Source organism: Thrips palmi, unplaced genomic scaffold, assembly GCF_012932325.1.
Source record: "Thrips palmi isolate BJ-2018 unplaced genomic scaffold, TpBJ-2018v1 HiC_scaffold_18, whole genome shotgun sequence".
In the NCBI taxonomy this organism is placed as follows: Eukaryota; Metazoa; Arthropoda; class Insecta; order Thysanoptera; family Thripidae; genus Thrips; species Thrips palmi.
This window is the reverse complement of record NW_023144627.1, coordinates 19,606,804-19,624,843: the sequence shown is the minus strand read 5'-3', so window position 1 is coordinate 19,624,843 and position 18,040 is coordinate 19,606,804. Positions and strand designations below refer to the sequence as shown.

General features: G+C 54.8%; 1 protein-coding gene across 1 annotated transcript in view; it reads right to left on the bottom strand.

Annotated features, from left to right (window-relative positions):
• Positions 1-416: 416 nt before the first annotated feature.
• Positions 417-18,040, bottom strand: part of LOC117644767 (metabotropic glutamate receptor 2-like) — a 112,894-nt gene continuing 95,270 nt past the window's right edge. Inside the window, exons 10-16 of the mRNA XM_034384383.1 lie at positions 17,596-17,713; positions 9,683-9,799; positions 9,021-9,408; positions 7,374-7,675; positions 4,674-4,802; positions 3,105-3,380; positions 417-3,056 (exon numbers count right to left, since the gene is read on the bottom strand). Coding sequence (XP_034240274.1) covers positions 2,790-3,056; positions 3,105-3,380; positions 4,674-4,802; positions 7,374-7,675; positions 9,021-9,408; positions 9,683-9,799; positions 17,596-17,713 — 1,597 coding nt within the window. The 3' untranslated portion in view covers positions 417-2,789. The remainder of the gene's footprint in view (positions 3,057-3,104; positions 3,381-4,673; positions 4,803-7,373; positions 7,676-9,020; positions 9,409-9,682; positions 9,800-17,595; positions 17,714-18,040) is intronic.

Sequence of the window (18,040 nt, the reverse complement as noted above, 5' to 3'; positions counted from 1 at the left end):
GGATTCCTCGTTCGGAGAGCAATCCATTGGTGGGGTCACACGTTCGGTTCGAGTCCCGTTTAGCGACTCTGCAGCTCAAAACGTGTCCGGGATTTGGGCCGCCTCCACCGGTCTTCTGGCTCACTGTGTGCCGGCCGCGGCGGGGCTCGCTCGCGCCAAAGCGTTGCTGTTCGCGCCCTATCCGTGCCGCAATCTGCTGTAAAGTGGACGCATCCTGTGTGATATCCTGCGGCTAAAACCCCATCCTCTCGCTTACTCGCACAGTTCCCACCACTCTGCAAACAGACATCATCAACTTTTTAGTTTTGACACCAGTTTTATTTTCTTAAATAATTTGTTTTGTGGGAGAGTTGGCAGACAGCCCCAAGGGCTTGCTTACTAGAACTGGAGACTTTTAAGAGAAGAACAGCCGACCGTAGATGGGTTCATAGTTTTATTTCTCAACATTTACATAGTATTATAATGCACTTTTCTAGCACTCATTCAGATGCACTGCATGCAATTATGAAAACAAAAAAAGAATACAAACACGTCACGTGCGCGACTGGCACGCTTTCTAAAACAGGACAAACACAATAAATGAGTTTGCAATAACTTTGGTTTGCCATGCGCAAACAAGTGGTGATATTTTGACTAGGACTAGCTTACCGACCGAATTCAACAACCTTACTTCTACACGATGATCGCACCGTCGAGGGAAGAGGGCGGCTTACAGTAAGGAGGGACCGGAGAGAATGCGACCAACATTGACCACGGCGTCGAGCCCCTCGAGGCACGGACGTGCACGAAGAACGTACCCCTCGGGGATCCCCGCCAAAAATCCAAACACCCTCATCAAAGGTAGCACTGGGAAATCTGTGAGTTGGGCTCCGCAGCTCATAGATTCCAAGTGGAAGGCCTCTTAAACTCGAGTAACTTGAGGGGGTCTGACCGACTGCTTCTTAAAATGAGAACCTGCCTCGTGACCATGTCGGGAAGTGGGAGTCCGTGGTTCAGTCTTATGGGTTTAGAATATCATTACGCAGTCGTCGAAACGAATTGGCGCAACACAGCGTGCCGTGTTGCGTAATACCGGGACTCTCACGACCTTCGCCAACACGCAAGTTCACGGGGCTCAACCACGGAGTGGAATGTCACAAACATGGCAGTAAAGTCTTTCGTTACAAATGTGGATCATTCAGTATTGCTTTTTTTTTTGCAAAATCTATCGAGTCTACACAGAAATCGGTTTGAACTAGGACCAGGGCTATGGACCGAGAGCTATGTCCATTGGTGGAATCGCACCAATGTTACCTTCAGAAAAATTAATCTGAGCATTTTCTTTAGTGTTGTTCTAAACGTTGCACTTTCACCTCTTTTACATCAGTGAACTAATCTATAAAGCTATAACAAAGTGTCGAGCAGCCTACCAAAGTCTCCACAAACTTTATTTAGGACACTTGATACATTTTCTCCTGAGCGCAGTTCAGTACATCCACTAATTAACAGTAGTAAGTTAAGTTAATATAGTTACAATTACACAACAATAGCACCTTAATATCTAAAACACAGTCGTCTTGCAACATGATAAAATCACAAGTTTATAAAAATACATGCTAGTAAGTTGAGCTTTCTAAACATCAAGAAAATTTTTAACAGGAAATGGAAGTTCTGAAGCCACTCAGGGGCAAGAGAATGTAGTAAAAAATGGTGAGAAGGATTAGATTAGCAATCAATAATTCACAGAAAAAGTTCAACTAAATGACACGCTGTAGTTTTGCTTGAAAATCGTGACTCCATTACTTCCGACCCTTAAAAAAAGAAAAAACAAGAAAATAACAAACATCAAACGTAAATACTATAACAAATAACAACAGTTATGATTAGGGAAGCGTTATTTTAAGATAGGACGAAAGAGTCTCAACTTAGGAACAGTTCCGATCTGGGCCATCGTCGTCAGAGCGTAGCGAGGCGCCCCTACCGTGAACAAGAGAGCGGGCTAGAAGCTTTGACTTAAGAAGCATCCGTCCAAATAACGTATATCACAATTAGTTTTTTGTTTAGAATCAAACATAATTCGACCATTTATTTAAAATCTATTTACATTTTCATGGATTAAACACGAACCTAACCATGATTACAACAACGCGATCAAGGCAAACCTCGGCTAACCTGTATTCACAACAAGCAAGGGCACTTTTCAGCGACATTCAAATAACCTATGCCTTTGTACACGACTATAAACGAGAAAGCGAGCGATAAAAGGAGGGACTCGCAGACAAAAAAATAAAAATCAACCAACAAAAATACCCTTGCACGAGAGGGAAAAAAGCATTTGACTAGAGGAAGAGGGATTAGGTAAATTGACACGCCTACGAAAACAAATGCGCTAATCTGAATGTACCAACGATTTAAAGAAAAAGAAAAGATGCAACATTTACAAATACATGGTGCTATTGACGAAGTGCAAATCGCTTACGGTGCATGGTTGATGCCAAGACTGCTCTATGCTAAAAACAGGCCGGGTGCGGGGACACAGCACCCCAGCCTGTCTGTCCTATATTGCTGGGCGGCGCGCCGCGGCGGTCTCAGCCGGCCTGGGGCGACACTGGAGCGTGCCACTCACCGGGGTGTGCGAACGCGCCGGTGAATCATTGCCGGCCTTCCATCACTACAAGAACGAAATTGGTGAATCGAATTTGAGACTTTTGTACAAAAGGCCCGCATGCAACACCGGCACGTTCCAGTCCACTCGATTAAAAGTACAAGTCAGCTGCCTAGCAGCCTTAAGGAAAACTAAGAACGGCTTGCTAGAGGTTGCTGGACTCCTCGTCGGGCTCCATGCCGCCCGGGAACAGGTCCATGGTGGCCCTGCAGCAGGGCAGCTCCCTGTCGCTGCCCTCCAGGGACGCCAGCGACTCGGTGGCCGCCACCGGCGAGTGGTGGTTGAACTGGGGGATCTCGGGCAGCTCCAGGTCTTGCGGCGGCAGCGGCGCGCGCTCTTTGTCGATGGTCTTCTGCCGCGGCAGCACCGGCGGCGGCGTCTTCTTGGGCAGGGCCGCGGGCTGGGGGGCGGCCTGGGGCGCGGGCTGGGGGGCGGGCTGCGGAGCCACCTGCGGCACGACCTGGACGAGGTCGGCGGCCTTGAGCACCAGGGCGTCCCTCGGCGGCGACTTGGGCGGCGGCGTCTGCGGCTGCTGCTGCAGCTGGGGCACCTGCAGCTGCTGCCGGGCCGAGGCCGGGCCGTCGGCCGGCGTGGAGGGCGTGGCCGAGGCCGTGGCCGGGCCGCTGGGCGTGGCGGACGAGATCTGCGACTGCTGCAGCTGCGAGGACTGCAGCCCCGTCGTCTGCGCGCGCTCGCTGCGGCTGGCCCCGCCGGCGAACTTCATGCCGCGCCCGGACTGCAACAAAGGTGCATGGAGGCGGTCAAAGCCCCGGACGCGTTTTGAGCTCCAGAATCGCTAAATGTGGCTCGAACCGAACGTGTGACCCCACCAATGGATTGCTCTCCGAACGAGGAATCCATTGGTGGGGTCACTCGTTCGGTTCGAGTCCTGCACAGCAACTCTGGAGCTCAAAACGCGTCTCGAGTTTCGGCCGCCTCCACCGGTCTGGCCCACTGCGCGAGGGGTAGCGCCGCGGCGCGCGCCCGACGCGGGGGGTAGCGCCAGCCTCGCCGGACCGACCGCCGCGCTGAAGAGACTCTCCTCCCGAGGGAAAATCGCACTCCGCACGCAACGTAACTTCCTTCCGCTTAATCCCATCTAATCCAGCCTTATTTGTAAACCCCCAGCGCTCTACAAGCGCCGTCTTACAATCCCAAGTGGATCGTGCTCGCGCCCTCCGACACGAGCAGGTGAAACCTACCCGCTCCAACTTGTTAACATTTCCCGCGAGTTCCTTCCCTTTTCCTGCTTCGTCCGCGAACATGACACCACTGTAGTTCGACGCGCGACGTGCGTTGGTGGCGGCGGAGGGAGGGGGACTTTCCATCGAGTTTGCGCCGCACAGTGGGCCAGAAGACCGGCGGAGGCGGCCAAAACTCTAGACGCGTTTTTGAGCTCCAGCGTCGCTAAATGGGACTCGGACCGAACGTGTGACCCCACCAATGGATTCCTCGTTCGGAGAGCAATCCATTGGTGGGGTCACACGTTCAGTTCGACTCCCATTTGGCGACTCTGGAGCCCAAAACGCGTCCTAAGTTTTGGCCGCCTTCACCGGTCTTCTGGCCCACTGTGCGCCGTCGCCTTTCCCTTGGCCACACGCCGCGACGCGCCGCGAGCCGCACACCTTGACTTATGGCAGCCTTACCACGCCTTAGGCAGCCGGGCTTCACAACACGGACGGGCCCCCAAGGGCGGGGCGGGGCGGTCCCGTCGTGTTCCCTCTTTGCAATGCAGGAGCAGGCCGCTTGCAGGGATTTGCCCGGCCAGCCGTGCACAGACCGGCACCGTTTTACTCAGCAAAGGAACGGACCGGGACTCGTCTGCGACCATTGTGGCCCGAATATTGCGTCACGTTTCATTCGAAATAGGCCAAAAAAAGACTGCTTAAATTTCAGCCCCGGTTAATTACACGTACAAATAAAATTATATTTTATATTTTTCTTCGTTCGAATCCCATCTAGCGACTCTGGCGCTCAAAACGCGATTAGACTTTTGGCCGTCTCCACGGGTCTTATACACTGTGCTTACCTGGATGTGGTTCTGGCGGACGTTCTTGTAGGGCTGGAAGATGACGAGGTACACCTTGGGCACGAAGAGGCAGCCCAGCACCACGGTGGCGCTGATCTCCACGCACATGCTCATGGCACAGGTCCGCACCTGCAAAACGCCGACGACGTCAAACGGAATCCCCGACGACCCGCTGACGACCCAGAAAGGGAGGGCGACAAATAATGAAGCCAAGCAGAATTAAAAACAAAAAAGAAAAAAAAAACAGCAACAAAAAACAGCAAAAACAAAAACCAGCAAAAACAAAAACCAGCAAACAAAAACCAGCAAAAACAAAAACCAGCAAAAACAAAAACCAGAAAAAACATACCAGCAAAAACAACAAAAAACAAAAAAGAAAAAAAAACAACAAGAACAACAAAAAACAGAAAAAAAATGAGAAAAAAATAAAAAAACAAAACAAAGAACTTACACTTTCAAATGCTATGCGGCCGAAAACGGCCAAAGCGAAAACGCAACACTTGAAGGCGCGACACAACAGGAAAAAACGGCAAGCGGATGATGAAAAGTAAAAATAAACAAATTAACGAGTGAATCCATAATTAAGTAAACCAGCGGGGCTGAGAAAATGGAGCCGGGCGGAAAGATAAAGAAGCAGCAGGTGGCGAGGAGGCCCCACAGGGAGTCAAAGTGTATAATCTCGTCATTTTAAACGGTTTGAAGCGTTTAAAAAGTTGTGCATTAATGCGTTTTCAAATAGTGACATTAAGTGCTCTTGCGTTCCCAGAGGTCAATACTATAATGTTCTCCACAGTGTAGTCGGCGTTGTGCGAGAGTGAAGGGGCGTGGACCGCAGTGCTTCGCAGACGCGCATAGCAAGCAGTGTCGGGGCTGGAGGGTCCATGCAGGCAGGCGTCACTACAACAGTGCGACGGACGGTGGCCACTCGAATCCGGACCCTCGCCCTGACGGCCTTCAGGAAGGCCTGGATGACAACGAGTAGGGGTCTGCGGACCTCTGGTCACTGACGTCGACGCCGAGCCCACAGTGGGCCAGAAGACCGGTGGATGCGGCCGAAACTCTCGACGCGTTTTGAGCTCCAGAGTCGCAAAATGGGACTCGAAACGAAAGGTAACCCCACCTCTGGATTGCTCTCCGAACGAGGAATTCATTGATGGGGTCACACGTTCGGTTCCAGTCCTGTTTAGCGACTCTGGAGCTCAAAACGCGTCTCGACTTTTGGCCACCTCCACCGGTCTTCCAGCCCACCGTGCAGCCATCCAGGCAACCGGAGACCACTTGAGTGATGCCAAAATTGGAGTTGGAGAGGGCGACCCAGTTAGGCGTCCGAACAACGTGACCTACTGTGACGTCACTGCCAAGAAGTGCCCCATGCAGTCGGTCCCTGGGGCCCCTGGGGTCCGGGGGCCCTGCCTGGGGCCCAGTGGGGCCCTTGTGGCTGTCGGCCGTCCGGCGACCGTCCCGCGGCGACCCAATGAGCGGCTAGCCCTGGCTGCCCTGGCCTGGCTCTGGCTCTGGTGGCCCAAGAGAGCCGCCGAACTTTGGCTAAAAGCTCGGGGGGGGCCTCTTGGCAGAGCCACCGGCGCTTGCCACGCCACTGCCACGGCACAGCCAAGTCTTTCAGCCTATTTGCATACACGAGGGTGGACCGGCTAAGGTGAGGGAGGCTCGCCAAACAGAGGCGTCTCTGGGTTTTCAAGTTTCGGCTTCAAAGGTGCGTTCGAAACCGAAGGGCGGGAGGCCCGGGCCGGGCCTGGGCCAGGCGAGGGCACACGGCGCGGAAAACAAGCAAAGTTTTCTTTGCGAGTCTGCTTTGAGGAATGGCCGGGACACAGCTCGTGTGGTGTGGTGTGGCGGGGCGGGGCGGGGCGGGGCGGCGTGTCAAAGGGGCAGCTCCGGTGGCACCCACGCTCCACCACGCCCCGCCACGCCCCGCCACGCCCCGCCACGCCCCGCCACGCCTCAATAGGTCAAGTTAACGCCATCTTCTGCAGTTGATGACACGAACACCAACGTTACGCTTGGGCGCATGCGGAAAGGGCCTCTCTCACGAAACGTGTCTGGAGCGTTTGGCGCGGCGAACAGTCGACATTTCCTCACGTTGGGCAGAGTGGCCGCGGAAGGCGACGCACAGTGGGCCTAGACCGGTGGGGGCGGCCTAAACTCTAGACGCGTTTTGAGCTCCAGAGTCGCCAAATGGGACTCGAACCGAACGTGTGACCCCACCAATGGACTACACTCCGAACGAGGGATCCATTGGTGGGGTCACACGTTCGGTTCGAGTCCTGTTTACCGACTCTGGAGCTCAAAACGTGTCTGGAATTTTGTCCGTCTCCACCGGTCTTCTGGCCCACTGTGAGACGCCGAGCAGCACGATCAAATTTCCGTGCCTTAACCACCAGCGCGCCGCGCAGGACGGGACAAAGTTAGAGGGGATCGAGTTTAGTACCGGTTGTTGCTACCTTGCGGCCGCGCTGCCGGGCTGCCTGGCCGGGCACTGCACTGCAAGCGATGCAACGATGCCCCAAGTTAGTCCGTTCCGACTTTGAGCGCATTGTAAGCCGCTGCAAGTTAGGCTGAGCGTGTGGGCGTGGAGGCAGACCGAGCTTTGCAGTGCCGGCAGCCACCCTGCCTGCTAGGCAAGGCCTTTAGAGCAAAGCCCAGGCAAGCTGAGGTCGGCAATCCTCCCTAGTCGCTCACCTTGTGGTCCGTGGTGCCGAAGTAGATGGGTATGAAGGCCAGCCACACGATGCACGTGCTGTACATGGTGAAGCTGATGTACTTGGCTTCGTTGAAGTTCTCCGGGATCTTGCGCGTCTTGAAGGCGTACAGCGTGCACATGGCGATGAGCATGAAGTTGAAGAGCAGTGACGTCATGAGCGACTCGGTGGACTCGGCGCACGTCAGCATGACGGTGTGCAGGGCCGTGTGCAGCTCGTGCGTGGAGGGCGGCTCGTAGTAGACCCACACGGCGGACACCACCACCTGGATCATCACCAGGGCTACCCGAAACAAAAGCAACATTACTATTACACTATGGAAAAGTAGTTTTTTTTCTCAGATCAACGCTATACCGGTGCTTGAAATCAATTTTAAAACCTGAAACCTGCCCCACAGTCGGCCAGAGGACTGGTGGAGGCGGCCAAAACTCTAGACGCGTTTTGAGCTCCAAAGTCGTTGAGTGGGACTCGAATCGAACGTGTGACCCCACCAATGGATTCCTCGTTCGGCAGGGGCGCCGGAAGTGTATTTCCTCAGGGGGGGGCAAACAATTTTAAATCCTACGTTAATTACCCCCCTCCCCCACCAAAAAAGGTGCTTAAAAAGACCCTACTCTTTCATGCACCGCCTCGGGAAGGCTTTGACCGCTGATAGTTTAGGAGCAGTGGTCTCGCAAAAATGGTCAAAAAGTGAATGAATTTCAGAAAATCATCGTTTTTGCTGACTTTGAACTGTCACTGCATCCAATTTAGTTGCGGTCAAAGGCCTCCCTCGACGCCTTACTATTCTTAAGACCCTACTCTTTCAGGCCCCACCTCGGGAAGGCTTTGACCGCTGATAGTTTGGGAGCAGTGGTCTCGCAAAAATGGTCAAAAAGTGAATGAATTTCAGAAAATCACCGTTTTTGCTGACTTTGAACTGTCACTGCATCCAATTTAGTTGCGGTCAAAGGCCTCCCTCGACGCCTTACTATTCTTAAGACCCTACTCTTTCAGGCCCCGCCTCGGGAAGGCTTTGACCGCTGATAGTTTGGGAGCAGTGGTCTCGCAAAAATGGTCAAAAAGTGAAAGAATTTCAAAAAATCATCGTTTTTGCTGACTTTGAGCGGTCACTGCATCCAATTTAGTTGCGGTCAAAGGCCTCCCTCGACGCCTTACTATCCTAAAGACCCTACTCTTTCAGGCCCTGCCTCGGGAAGGCTTTGACCGCTGATAGTTGGAGCAGTGGTCTCGCAAAAATTGTCAAAAGTGATTGAATCCCCGCAAGTATGATTGTCATTTCATTGGATGATGTTGATTATTTCACTGGTTACCAACTAGACGCGCAATGATTATCTTGAGTCGGGTACCCCTTGGAATATGCTGTCCCATTTTTACCCCGTGTCCTATAATTGCTTGACCCTAGGCTCGATTTTCGCAGCTTCCCACCAAAGTCCAGGGGAGGCGATGCCCCCCCTGCCAAATTCCAGCGGGGGCAGCCTGCCCACCCTGCACCCCACTCCCGGCGCCCCTGTCGTTCGGAGAGCAATCCATTGGTGGGGTCACACGCTCGGTTCGAGTCCCATTTAGCGACGCTGGAGCTCAAAACGCGTCTCGAGCCGGTCTTCTGCCCCAGCGTGCCGCTTACCCGAGCAGATGGCGACCTGCGACCGGGGCGAGGTGCAGGCGGGCCGGCGGATGCTCCTGGCGCCCTGGTTGAAGATCCTGGAGATGCGGTTGGTCTTGGTGAGGATGGCGGAGTAGCAGATGGAGAGCGCGAGCCCCGGCATGATCCTGGAGACGAAGCACGTCTCCGTGCCGGGGCGCGCCAGCAGCACCACGGGGGTGCAGAAGCACAGCGTGCAGCCCAGCAGCAGCACGTAGCAGAGCTCGCGCCCCGACGCCATGATGACGGGCGTCGAGTTGTACCGCACGAACACCGTCACCGTCATCACCGTCCACAGCACCATGACGCACGTGTAGGCCAGCGGCACGAAGGCCCACGGCGAGTCCCAGCCCAGCACCGTGGGCTTGATCTGCAGGGAGGGAGAGTCATTCAAATGAGAGCAACTGCACTCGTAAAAAATTGGAAAATCTCAAAGAGTGCGACCTTTTTCTTAAAAAAAAAAATTGTTTGTAAAAAAAAAATTGTAATTTTTTTTAAAAAAATTGTACTATACCATCTGGAAGCACATTCAAAACAAAAACTTTTGAGGTACTGAAATTTTTTTATGACCGGCGCCACCAAATCCGGAGTTTTTTTTGAAAGTGTAGTCGCACAAGACGGGCGAAATTAAAGCGGGTTCTCACCTTGTAGCAGTCCGCCCGGTCCAGCGTGGGCGCCCAGCCGACGGCGCAGGGGTGGCAGGTGTCATTGTTGGCGTACGCGTTGGGCGGGCAGGGCACGCAGCTCCAGCAGCAGTTGTCCTGGAACCAACGCAGTCACAAACTATTTCGGGCGCAACTCCGGGCTTGGGGGACGATACCACGCCGGTCCCCGCCGGTCCCCGCTTCGCCCAGCTATTACGGCTAATTTGGGTCTTCTGCCCGAAATAGTGGCGGGGTGTATTTTTGTCCTGAGTCGGGGTCCATGATGGGGACGCCGACGCCGCTTTCGAAACTACGTCGGGATCACGGACCAGAGGGGTACACTGTGCAGCAACACGTCATCACGGCTCCACGTGGACCGCTAAATTACCCCGCTGACCGGCGGCCCACCGGCCCGGGCCAGTGAGCAACCACCTCCGATACAGCGCTCCCTCACCATGTACGCGCAACAAGCTCTTTGTATCTGCCCGGCCCCCGCCAACCCTCCTGGCCAAATCTCCAAACATAGTTTATTAAACAGCGCCAATTTTAGGCCAGTGCGCGGAGAGAGGGCTGGTTCGACAGTTCAGCAGCCTCGGGCCGCCCCAGGCAGGAGAGAGAGAGAGAGAGAGAGAGAGAGAGAGAGAGAGAGAGAGAGAGAGAGAGAGAGAGAGAGTGAGAAAGAGAGAACTGGGTGGGTTGGCCTGTGGCGACCAGCAGCTCATTCCGAAAAGTGCCCTGTCTCTCTCGCACTCACGTGGCGGCGGTGCGAGCGTGACAGAGCGACGAGGCACTGTAAAGATCCTACAGTGGCCTGGCCTACAGTGGCGGCGCTACAATAGCAGTGCTTCTTTCCTCGCCGTTTCTGGGGGCAAATTATTGCTCTGCCAGAAAGGGGCTGTGCATAGTCCTGGGCAAATGTTGCTGCGTACAACGCGGCCTGACCGCGACGGGACGCGTCCCCGGGGAGCAGCCCCCCCCTCTCTCTCTCTCCCTCTCTCTCTCTCTCTCTCTCTCTCTCTCTCTCTCTCTCTCTCTCTCTCTCTCTCCCTCTCTCTCTCTCCCTCTCTCTCTCTCTCTCTCTCTCTCTCCCTCTCTCTCTCCACGGGTGATGCCCGCCGGCCTCTCAAGTACGGCGTGACGGCGAAAAAGTAGCCACATCCAGACGTTTCTACTTCGCAGCCACGCGGGGTGCCGAGACCGACCAAGAGAAAACGCCCAGCAGCAGCAGGGAAAAAAAGAAAACAAAAATTCTCAGTTGGGTCGCGTCTAACCCCCGGCGGGACTCGAACCCCCGCCGGGTCTTGACCCCACCTCGTTGACCGGGGGTCGCGCCAGCAAATCTCAGCAGCGCCTACCCACAGTGGGCCAGAAGACCGGTGGAGGCGGCCAAAACTCTAGACGCGTTTTGACCTCCAGAGTCAGTGAATGGGACTCGAACCGAACATGTGACCCCACCAATGGATTGCACTCCGAACGAGGAATCCATTGGTGGGGTCACACGTTCGGTTCGAGCCCCATTTAGCGACTGTGGAGCTCAAAGCGCGTCTAGAGTTTTGGCCGCCTCCACCGGTCTTCTGGCCCACTGTGCTACCCTGGGGTTACCTTACCTGGGGTTAGGTCCCGCCCCAAAAGAAATCAACGCACGTCCCGTCGCCCTCCGTCTCACTTACACGACTGCGACCGACGCTCGGCGGCACGACGAGGCGCCCCCCGGGGCCGTTGCCCCCGGACACCCCCCTCCCCCTCTACGGGGAGAGGCCGTACCGGCGCGTACCCCTGGTGATCCGGCCCTGAGCCGAACACAATTGGACATGGCACGGCGGCACCGTGACGGCACCTTGAGCCGCGAGGTGGCCGACACACTTTTTTCAGGACCGCCATCAAACCTGTCCACCGCCACTGCCAGGGGGGGGGGGGGGGGGGGGGGGGGGTCTAGGGTGTATTGGGACTTACGTCATGCTTTTCTGAAACAGTGGCGGCTGAGCGCGCAGAGGCGTTGATCTGCTTCTTCAGGGGCTGAGGTTCGACTCCCTGCAATCCTTTACATTTTAGGAGTGGCTTTCCCGGTGCGGTTTGGACCCGTTGCGCCACTCGGCTTACCCGGCGAGCCACGGTGGCAGAAGGTGTTGAGATCTCTGAATCCTATACTCGGATCGAGCGATCGAATACTAGCATCCCGCTCTTTTTGTCTGACTATACGGTTCGGACCAGCGGCTTCAAATGCTCCCCTTCGCACATCGTCACCCATGGGCCGTGGTGGCCGAGAGCGCAGAGGCGTCGGGTCCCGACTGCGGGGTCCGGGGTTCGATACCCAGCACCGCACAGAATATTTTGACCAAGCTTGCATCGCAAGAAGGCGGTTCAAGTATACAAAATCGGGCGGCGTCCTGTGTGCCTCTCATAGCCCAGTGGTTCCGCTGCTGGGCAGGGTGACGCAGACTCCTGAGTACCAGTAGCATGGCCCCTGAGTGGGAAGGGGGCCGGGAACGAAACCCGACTACTGGGAAAGGTGGCAGCCTGGCCTACTATGAGAGGACTCCTCCACATCACAGATGACGTGACCAATGACGGGGCCACTGCGGTTTAACTCTGAGGTTGCTCCTGTGATGAGATGGGGGAACCACTGGTCCACCAAGCCAGCGGGGAAGAGGGCCGGTTCGCCGGGGTGCCCTCTTTCGCTGAAATTTTCTTTATAGTGTTCATGTTACTTCTGTTACTCTGAATACATTTTGTGTTAAAATGTCTTTGGATTGTAAATTGTAAATTAAAAAATAGTTTTTTTTCAATAAGGATTTTTTTCAACAAATTTTTTGTGTGTTTTCTTAAAGGACAGCACACCAAGAAAAGCGGGCGACGCGGCAGAGACACCGCTTTTCCGCTTTTCCGCCGTGGCGTTCGGGACGCGGCTGGGAAGCGCGACACGGCCGACGGCCGCGACAGGGAAGAGGAAACAATCTATATGTATGCATCGAAAAACCAGAGCCATCTGCCGAACTTCCCGTTTCACTCCGTCTGTGTGCGTGTTTGTGAGAGAAAGAGAGAGAGCGAGAGAGAGAGAGGGAGAGAGAGAGAGAGAGAGAGAGAGAGAGAGAGAGAGAGAGAGAGAGAGAGAGAGAGAGAGACGCAGATAGAGAGATAGAGACACAGGCGCCGCGCGACGACGACGTTGTGTCTGTTTCTACGCGCGACTTTCATTCAGCTGCGGGGAAAAGATGATTGGGAATGTAAACGAGGGGGTGGGGATAGGCGGAGGGGCACAAAAGAGAGGGAGGGAGAGAGAGAGAGAGAGAGGGAGAGAGGGAGAGAGGGAGAGAGAGAGAGTGAGAGGGAGAGAGAGAGGGAGAGAGAGAAACGACCCCATCAGAAGCAACTCGAGATGTAAAGTAGACGCGAGCTGCAGGCAGGCAGGCAGCGGGATGAAACGCATTCGCCCCAATGCCCCCCCCCCTTCCGGCTGCAGTCGGCAGTGCATTTGGCGGTTTGACGGCCGGGACGAGCATTTGAATGGCACTGGATCCGCATTCAGTCATGCCGGCCGCAAGCCCAGGCAGGGCCAGGCAGGGTGGCCGCGCTGTCCGCAGTCCCCCCCCCCCCCACCCCCCACCCCCCCACCCCCAACCCCAACCGCCACCCAGAGCCGCGCTCGTGCGGAAAACACTGCACTGAAAAAAGATAGAAATCGAAAATGCTCTGTGCAAAATCAAAAAACAAGTCTGTGGGCCATAAAAAAAATTGTGTGGAATCAAAAATTGTCGGTGGGAAATCATAAAGAGGTTTTGAGACTTCTGAGATAGTCTCTGAGACTTCAAAAATAGTCTCTGGGGCTTCAAAAATAGTCGCAAAGTATAGAGATTACGAGTGCTCAGAGGCTTTCATCTGACGGTGACCTGAGAAAATCTGCCACCGTGGAAATTGGTGTGCGCGCCGTTTCGCGAAATATCGGCCTCTGCCATTTTAATTACCACACTTTGGAGGTGGGCGAGGCGCGGCCGCAGGGAGGGAAAGGGGTGGGGGTGGGGCACACTGGATTTGCCAGAACACCGCTGGAGGCGGCCGAAATTCTAGACGCGTTTTGAGCTCCAGAGTCGTTAAATGGGACTCGAACCGAACGTGTGACCCCACCAATGGTTTGCTCTCCGAACGAGGAGTCCATTGGTGGGGGTCACACGTTCGGTTCGAGTCTTGTTTAGCGACTCCGCAGCTGAAAACGCGTCTAGAATTTTGGCCGCCCCCACCGGCCTTCTGGCCCACTGTGGGGCGCTAGAGAAGGGGGTGGGGTGATCCTGTTCGCGCGGCTGGCTGCCCCGTGATCTTCCAGACTTCTGGGAATGCTGACAAGACCTGTTTCCGGGCGGGGCACGCCGGCACGCCGCAAGGCGGCCAAGGCGGCCAAGGCGGTCGGGGCGCTGGCCGCCCCGAGCGTTCTTGCCAAATAAGCACTTGTTATGCATGCGTGAAATCTGGGATAATAATACTATTGTACACTCCGGAACCGCGCGGCTCTGGCTTTGTGTACGGGCCGGGCCGAGCCGAGCCGAGCCGAGCCTGACTATAGAGTCCGAAAGCCACGGCCACTGCCGCGGCCACTAGTCAGGGAGGGGAAAACACGGCGGAGTGGCAACCCTAAGCCCGGTCGCCAATAGTCGGCAACCCTATGCCCGGTCGCGAATTGTGGGTGAGCCATTTCGCGCGTGGAATTATCGAGTCCACCTCTTTCGGGTCAGGCGTAAACCGAGACCACTCCCTCCCGAAGGAAAAACAAAGCCTAGGTGGTGTTGCTACTTACACGCACGCACACACACACACACACACACACACACACACAGAGAGAGAGAGAGAGACACAGACACACACACAAAATAGACGAGTAGAGGTTTTTTTCTGCCATGTGATTGACAGGTCTAGAGCACAAGTCAAAAAATGGACTCTTTTAAAATTGACTCATTTAATTTTAAATTTTTAACTTAGGATCTTTTTCCGTTTCCGTAGCCGTGCCATTCTCCCTTCTCCCGACCCCTGCTCACAGCAGCCCTCTAATATCCAGGCCCCTTTGTCACTGTAGTGCACCTTCAGGGGCCTTCACCGGGCCGGATAAAGAATGGACATGTCTGGTGGTTCGAGGAGGGACTCCATTGGACCTCGGCGGCAGGGCACACACTGGGCGGGGTGACAGGGTGACAATGGCACAGGTGCAGAGTACCGGGGCGGGTCGGTCAAGGCTAGGGGGAGGGAAAGAGGAAAATTTAAGGCGTGACTTAATCTCTATCCGGACGAACAATCAACTGTTATCCAGTCCCATTCGCAATCGGCCTCACAGTGTCACCGCTCGGCAGGCATCCATCTTCGTGCCAGGCGTTCGTTACTGGACCGTCACAGCGACGTCTACTTTCGCACGGCACTGCGTCACACTTCTAAATTCATCCAAAAATTCAAAAAAAAATTTCAAACAAAAAATAAAATATTCCTAATTTTTTTGAAAAAGTCCAATTTTTTTTTTTAAATCCATTTTATTTGAAAATTAAAAATTTGAAAGTTTAGTTTGATTTTTGGGTTGAAAGTCCGACCCAGATAACCTTTAAACGGCACTCCTATCAACTAGCCCCTGGTCTAAATGAAGCAAAAATGGCGCAGAGAAACGAGGAAAAAATGTTTCTTGGCCGAGAGTTCCTTCCAGTGGAGGAGAACACGGCGAAAGTGGAAGGTGCACCGCAGCGGAGCGCGGTAAACCCAACTCGGACGGGAAAGCACTTGGCGCAACTAATTTTAAAGGTGGCCCGAGCACACTTCGACGCCCTCCTGGAGGCCTTCTTCGAGGCCCAGCTTTTTCGCATTAAGAAATCATTGCTCCACGGTCTGGCACTCGGCTTGGCGCATGGCTCATTTTTCAGGGCCTGCAGAGCTGTCGCAGCGCTGGCGTGGCGCACAGTGGGCCAGAAGACCGGTGGAGGCGTTCGAAATCCACCGGACGCGCTTTGAGCTCCAGAGTCGCTAAATGGGACTGGAACCGAACGAGTGACCCCACCAATGGCTTCCTCGTTCGGAGAGCAATCCATTGGTGGGGTCACTCGTTCGGTTCCAGCCCTATTTAGCGCATCTGGAGCTCAAAACGCGTCGAGAGTTTTGGCCGCCTGCGCCGGTCTCCTGGCCCACTGTGTAAGTAGCGCAAGCGAGGTAAATTGGTGCGCGCGTAAATTTCAGGTGGAGAGCGCGGACAGTCTTGGCGGGGGTTGGGGGGCGGGGCGGCTGCAGACGCCGCGGACGCGACAAGGACTGATGACTCTCCCAAACATCCCGCCCCCGGCCCCGCCCCCCGGGCATCGGACCCATATGGGGCTACCAGTGCGCAGGAGAGTCGGGACAGTCACGTCTGAAACCTCTCTGTCTAGCGGGCTGGCTGTTTCGGCCCCGCCGCCCCGTGCGTCCCAGCCAGTCCCAGGCATGGCTGGCCTGCCCGGCCAAGTGACTGGTGGGCCCCACTATCCCTCAGTGGCGCCCGGAGGGACGCTGCCGGGGCGAGGTACTCCACCAGCGCTTCGCTACCAGCGCGGAGGGCGAAAGGTGAGTAAGGAGAGGACACGTCGAGTACGACGAAGATGGAACATCGTGAAGGGACAATGGAGAGGGCAGATTCGAAATCCCGCCCGAGACGTCGTGCACCCGGAGCTGGGCCCCGCCCAAGACCCAGCCCGGCCATGGGCCCGGCCATGGGCCCGGCCAAACGCGTCTGGAAGTTTAAGTCCCCGGATCGCCTCCCTACCTGCAACCGTGCAGCGCAGCGCCGGGTACCCCCAGCAGCCCCGCCTACCCTCAACACACACAGACACGCGTCTACCCCGGACCCCGGCAGTCAACAGCAGCCCCTCCCCCGGGCCAGCCTGCAGCAGAGAGAGAGAGAGAGAGAGAGAGAGAGAGAGAGAGAGAGAGAGAGAGAGAGAGAGAGAGAGAGAGAGAGAGAGAGAGAGAGAGAGAGAGAGAGAGAGAGAACCTCTCGAAGAGCGGAGAGTCGCTAGTTTGTAATCCAGGAACTAAGCGCGCGGTGCCTCCGTCTGGGACTGGGGACCTCCGGGGATTACCAAGTTAAGATTCCGATGCTAACATTGTACGCGCCGCGTCGTACGGGCAAGGCTCCGACACGGGCGTCTCTCTCTCTCTCTCTCTCTCTCTCTCTCTCTCTCTCTCTCTCTCCCCCTCTAAAAGAAATTTCAGAGTGAGGCCGATTTCTGTTCCGGCCGCGCAGCAGGCCGTGATGACAACACGGTCGTTTGAGTCGGCAAACTGGCGATCTGCGACGCGACGCGACGCGGCCAGCCACTACACCACTAAAACCGGCCCGGCAGTTTATACGATCTTCGCGTCCGCGGGCCGCGAGTTGCCGGTCTCATATAAACTCCGCGCGCAGCATCTCGCGCAGACCGGAACCGAGAAAACATGTAAAAAAGTCGGGAGTCAATCTGAGGACACTGCATCGAAAACTTTTTATGTAGTTTTCGTCACACGACAGATAAGTTTGTACGTTTTTGGAGAAAAGGAGAAAATTATTGGTTCCCAGTAAATATTTTTTTCAAATAAACAAAATAAAAATAAACTTAAAATTTGTTTGAAAAACAAGTTAAAAAAATATATATAAAAATGGTAGTAGTAAAAATACCTAGCAACTAGCTTGTATCAACAATGTTAGTGGCCGCCACACTGAAAATTTGAGTCGTCACTTGATGACAATTTCAAGGCTAATTTTCCTTATAACGATGTCATCAAAACAATTGATGACATTGATGTCACTCCCATAGGAGCTTTGATAAAAATGTCACCAATTTGTGACGAGATTGTCAATCATTTGAACATGATATCATCCACGTTTTTGTCATAAAATGACAACAAATTTTCACAGTGCAGGAGCACGGCAAGCTGCTTACCTGGTAGTTGCGGATGTGGCCCTTGGGGCACTCGTCGCTGCACACGGACACGGGCGGCCGGTTCATGGTGCCGGGGTAGTACCGCGACCACATCGTCTTTCCCTTGTCGAAGTCCAGGCTGCGGGGCAGACATTGCGCCATTAGCACACACATCTTGTTTCCATAGTTAACGACATCGTGCGGATTTGCAGTGGCGCGGAAGGAAGGAGAGGGGGGAATCCAAAGATAAGGCACAGGGGTGCAGACGCCCCCCCCCCTCCCCCTTTCCCATCCTAACACGAGCACCCCGTTGTTATGCACCCCGCATCTCCATATCTCAGCCCTCCTTGCTCCTTTACAGAGGGGGCGGAACCAGCGAGCGAGGGGAAAGGGGGGGAGGGGCGTGAATTAGCTGCCACTCGACAGGAGCGCCTAAGAATTATACCGGGAGGGAGAGAGACATTGC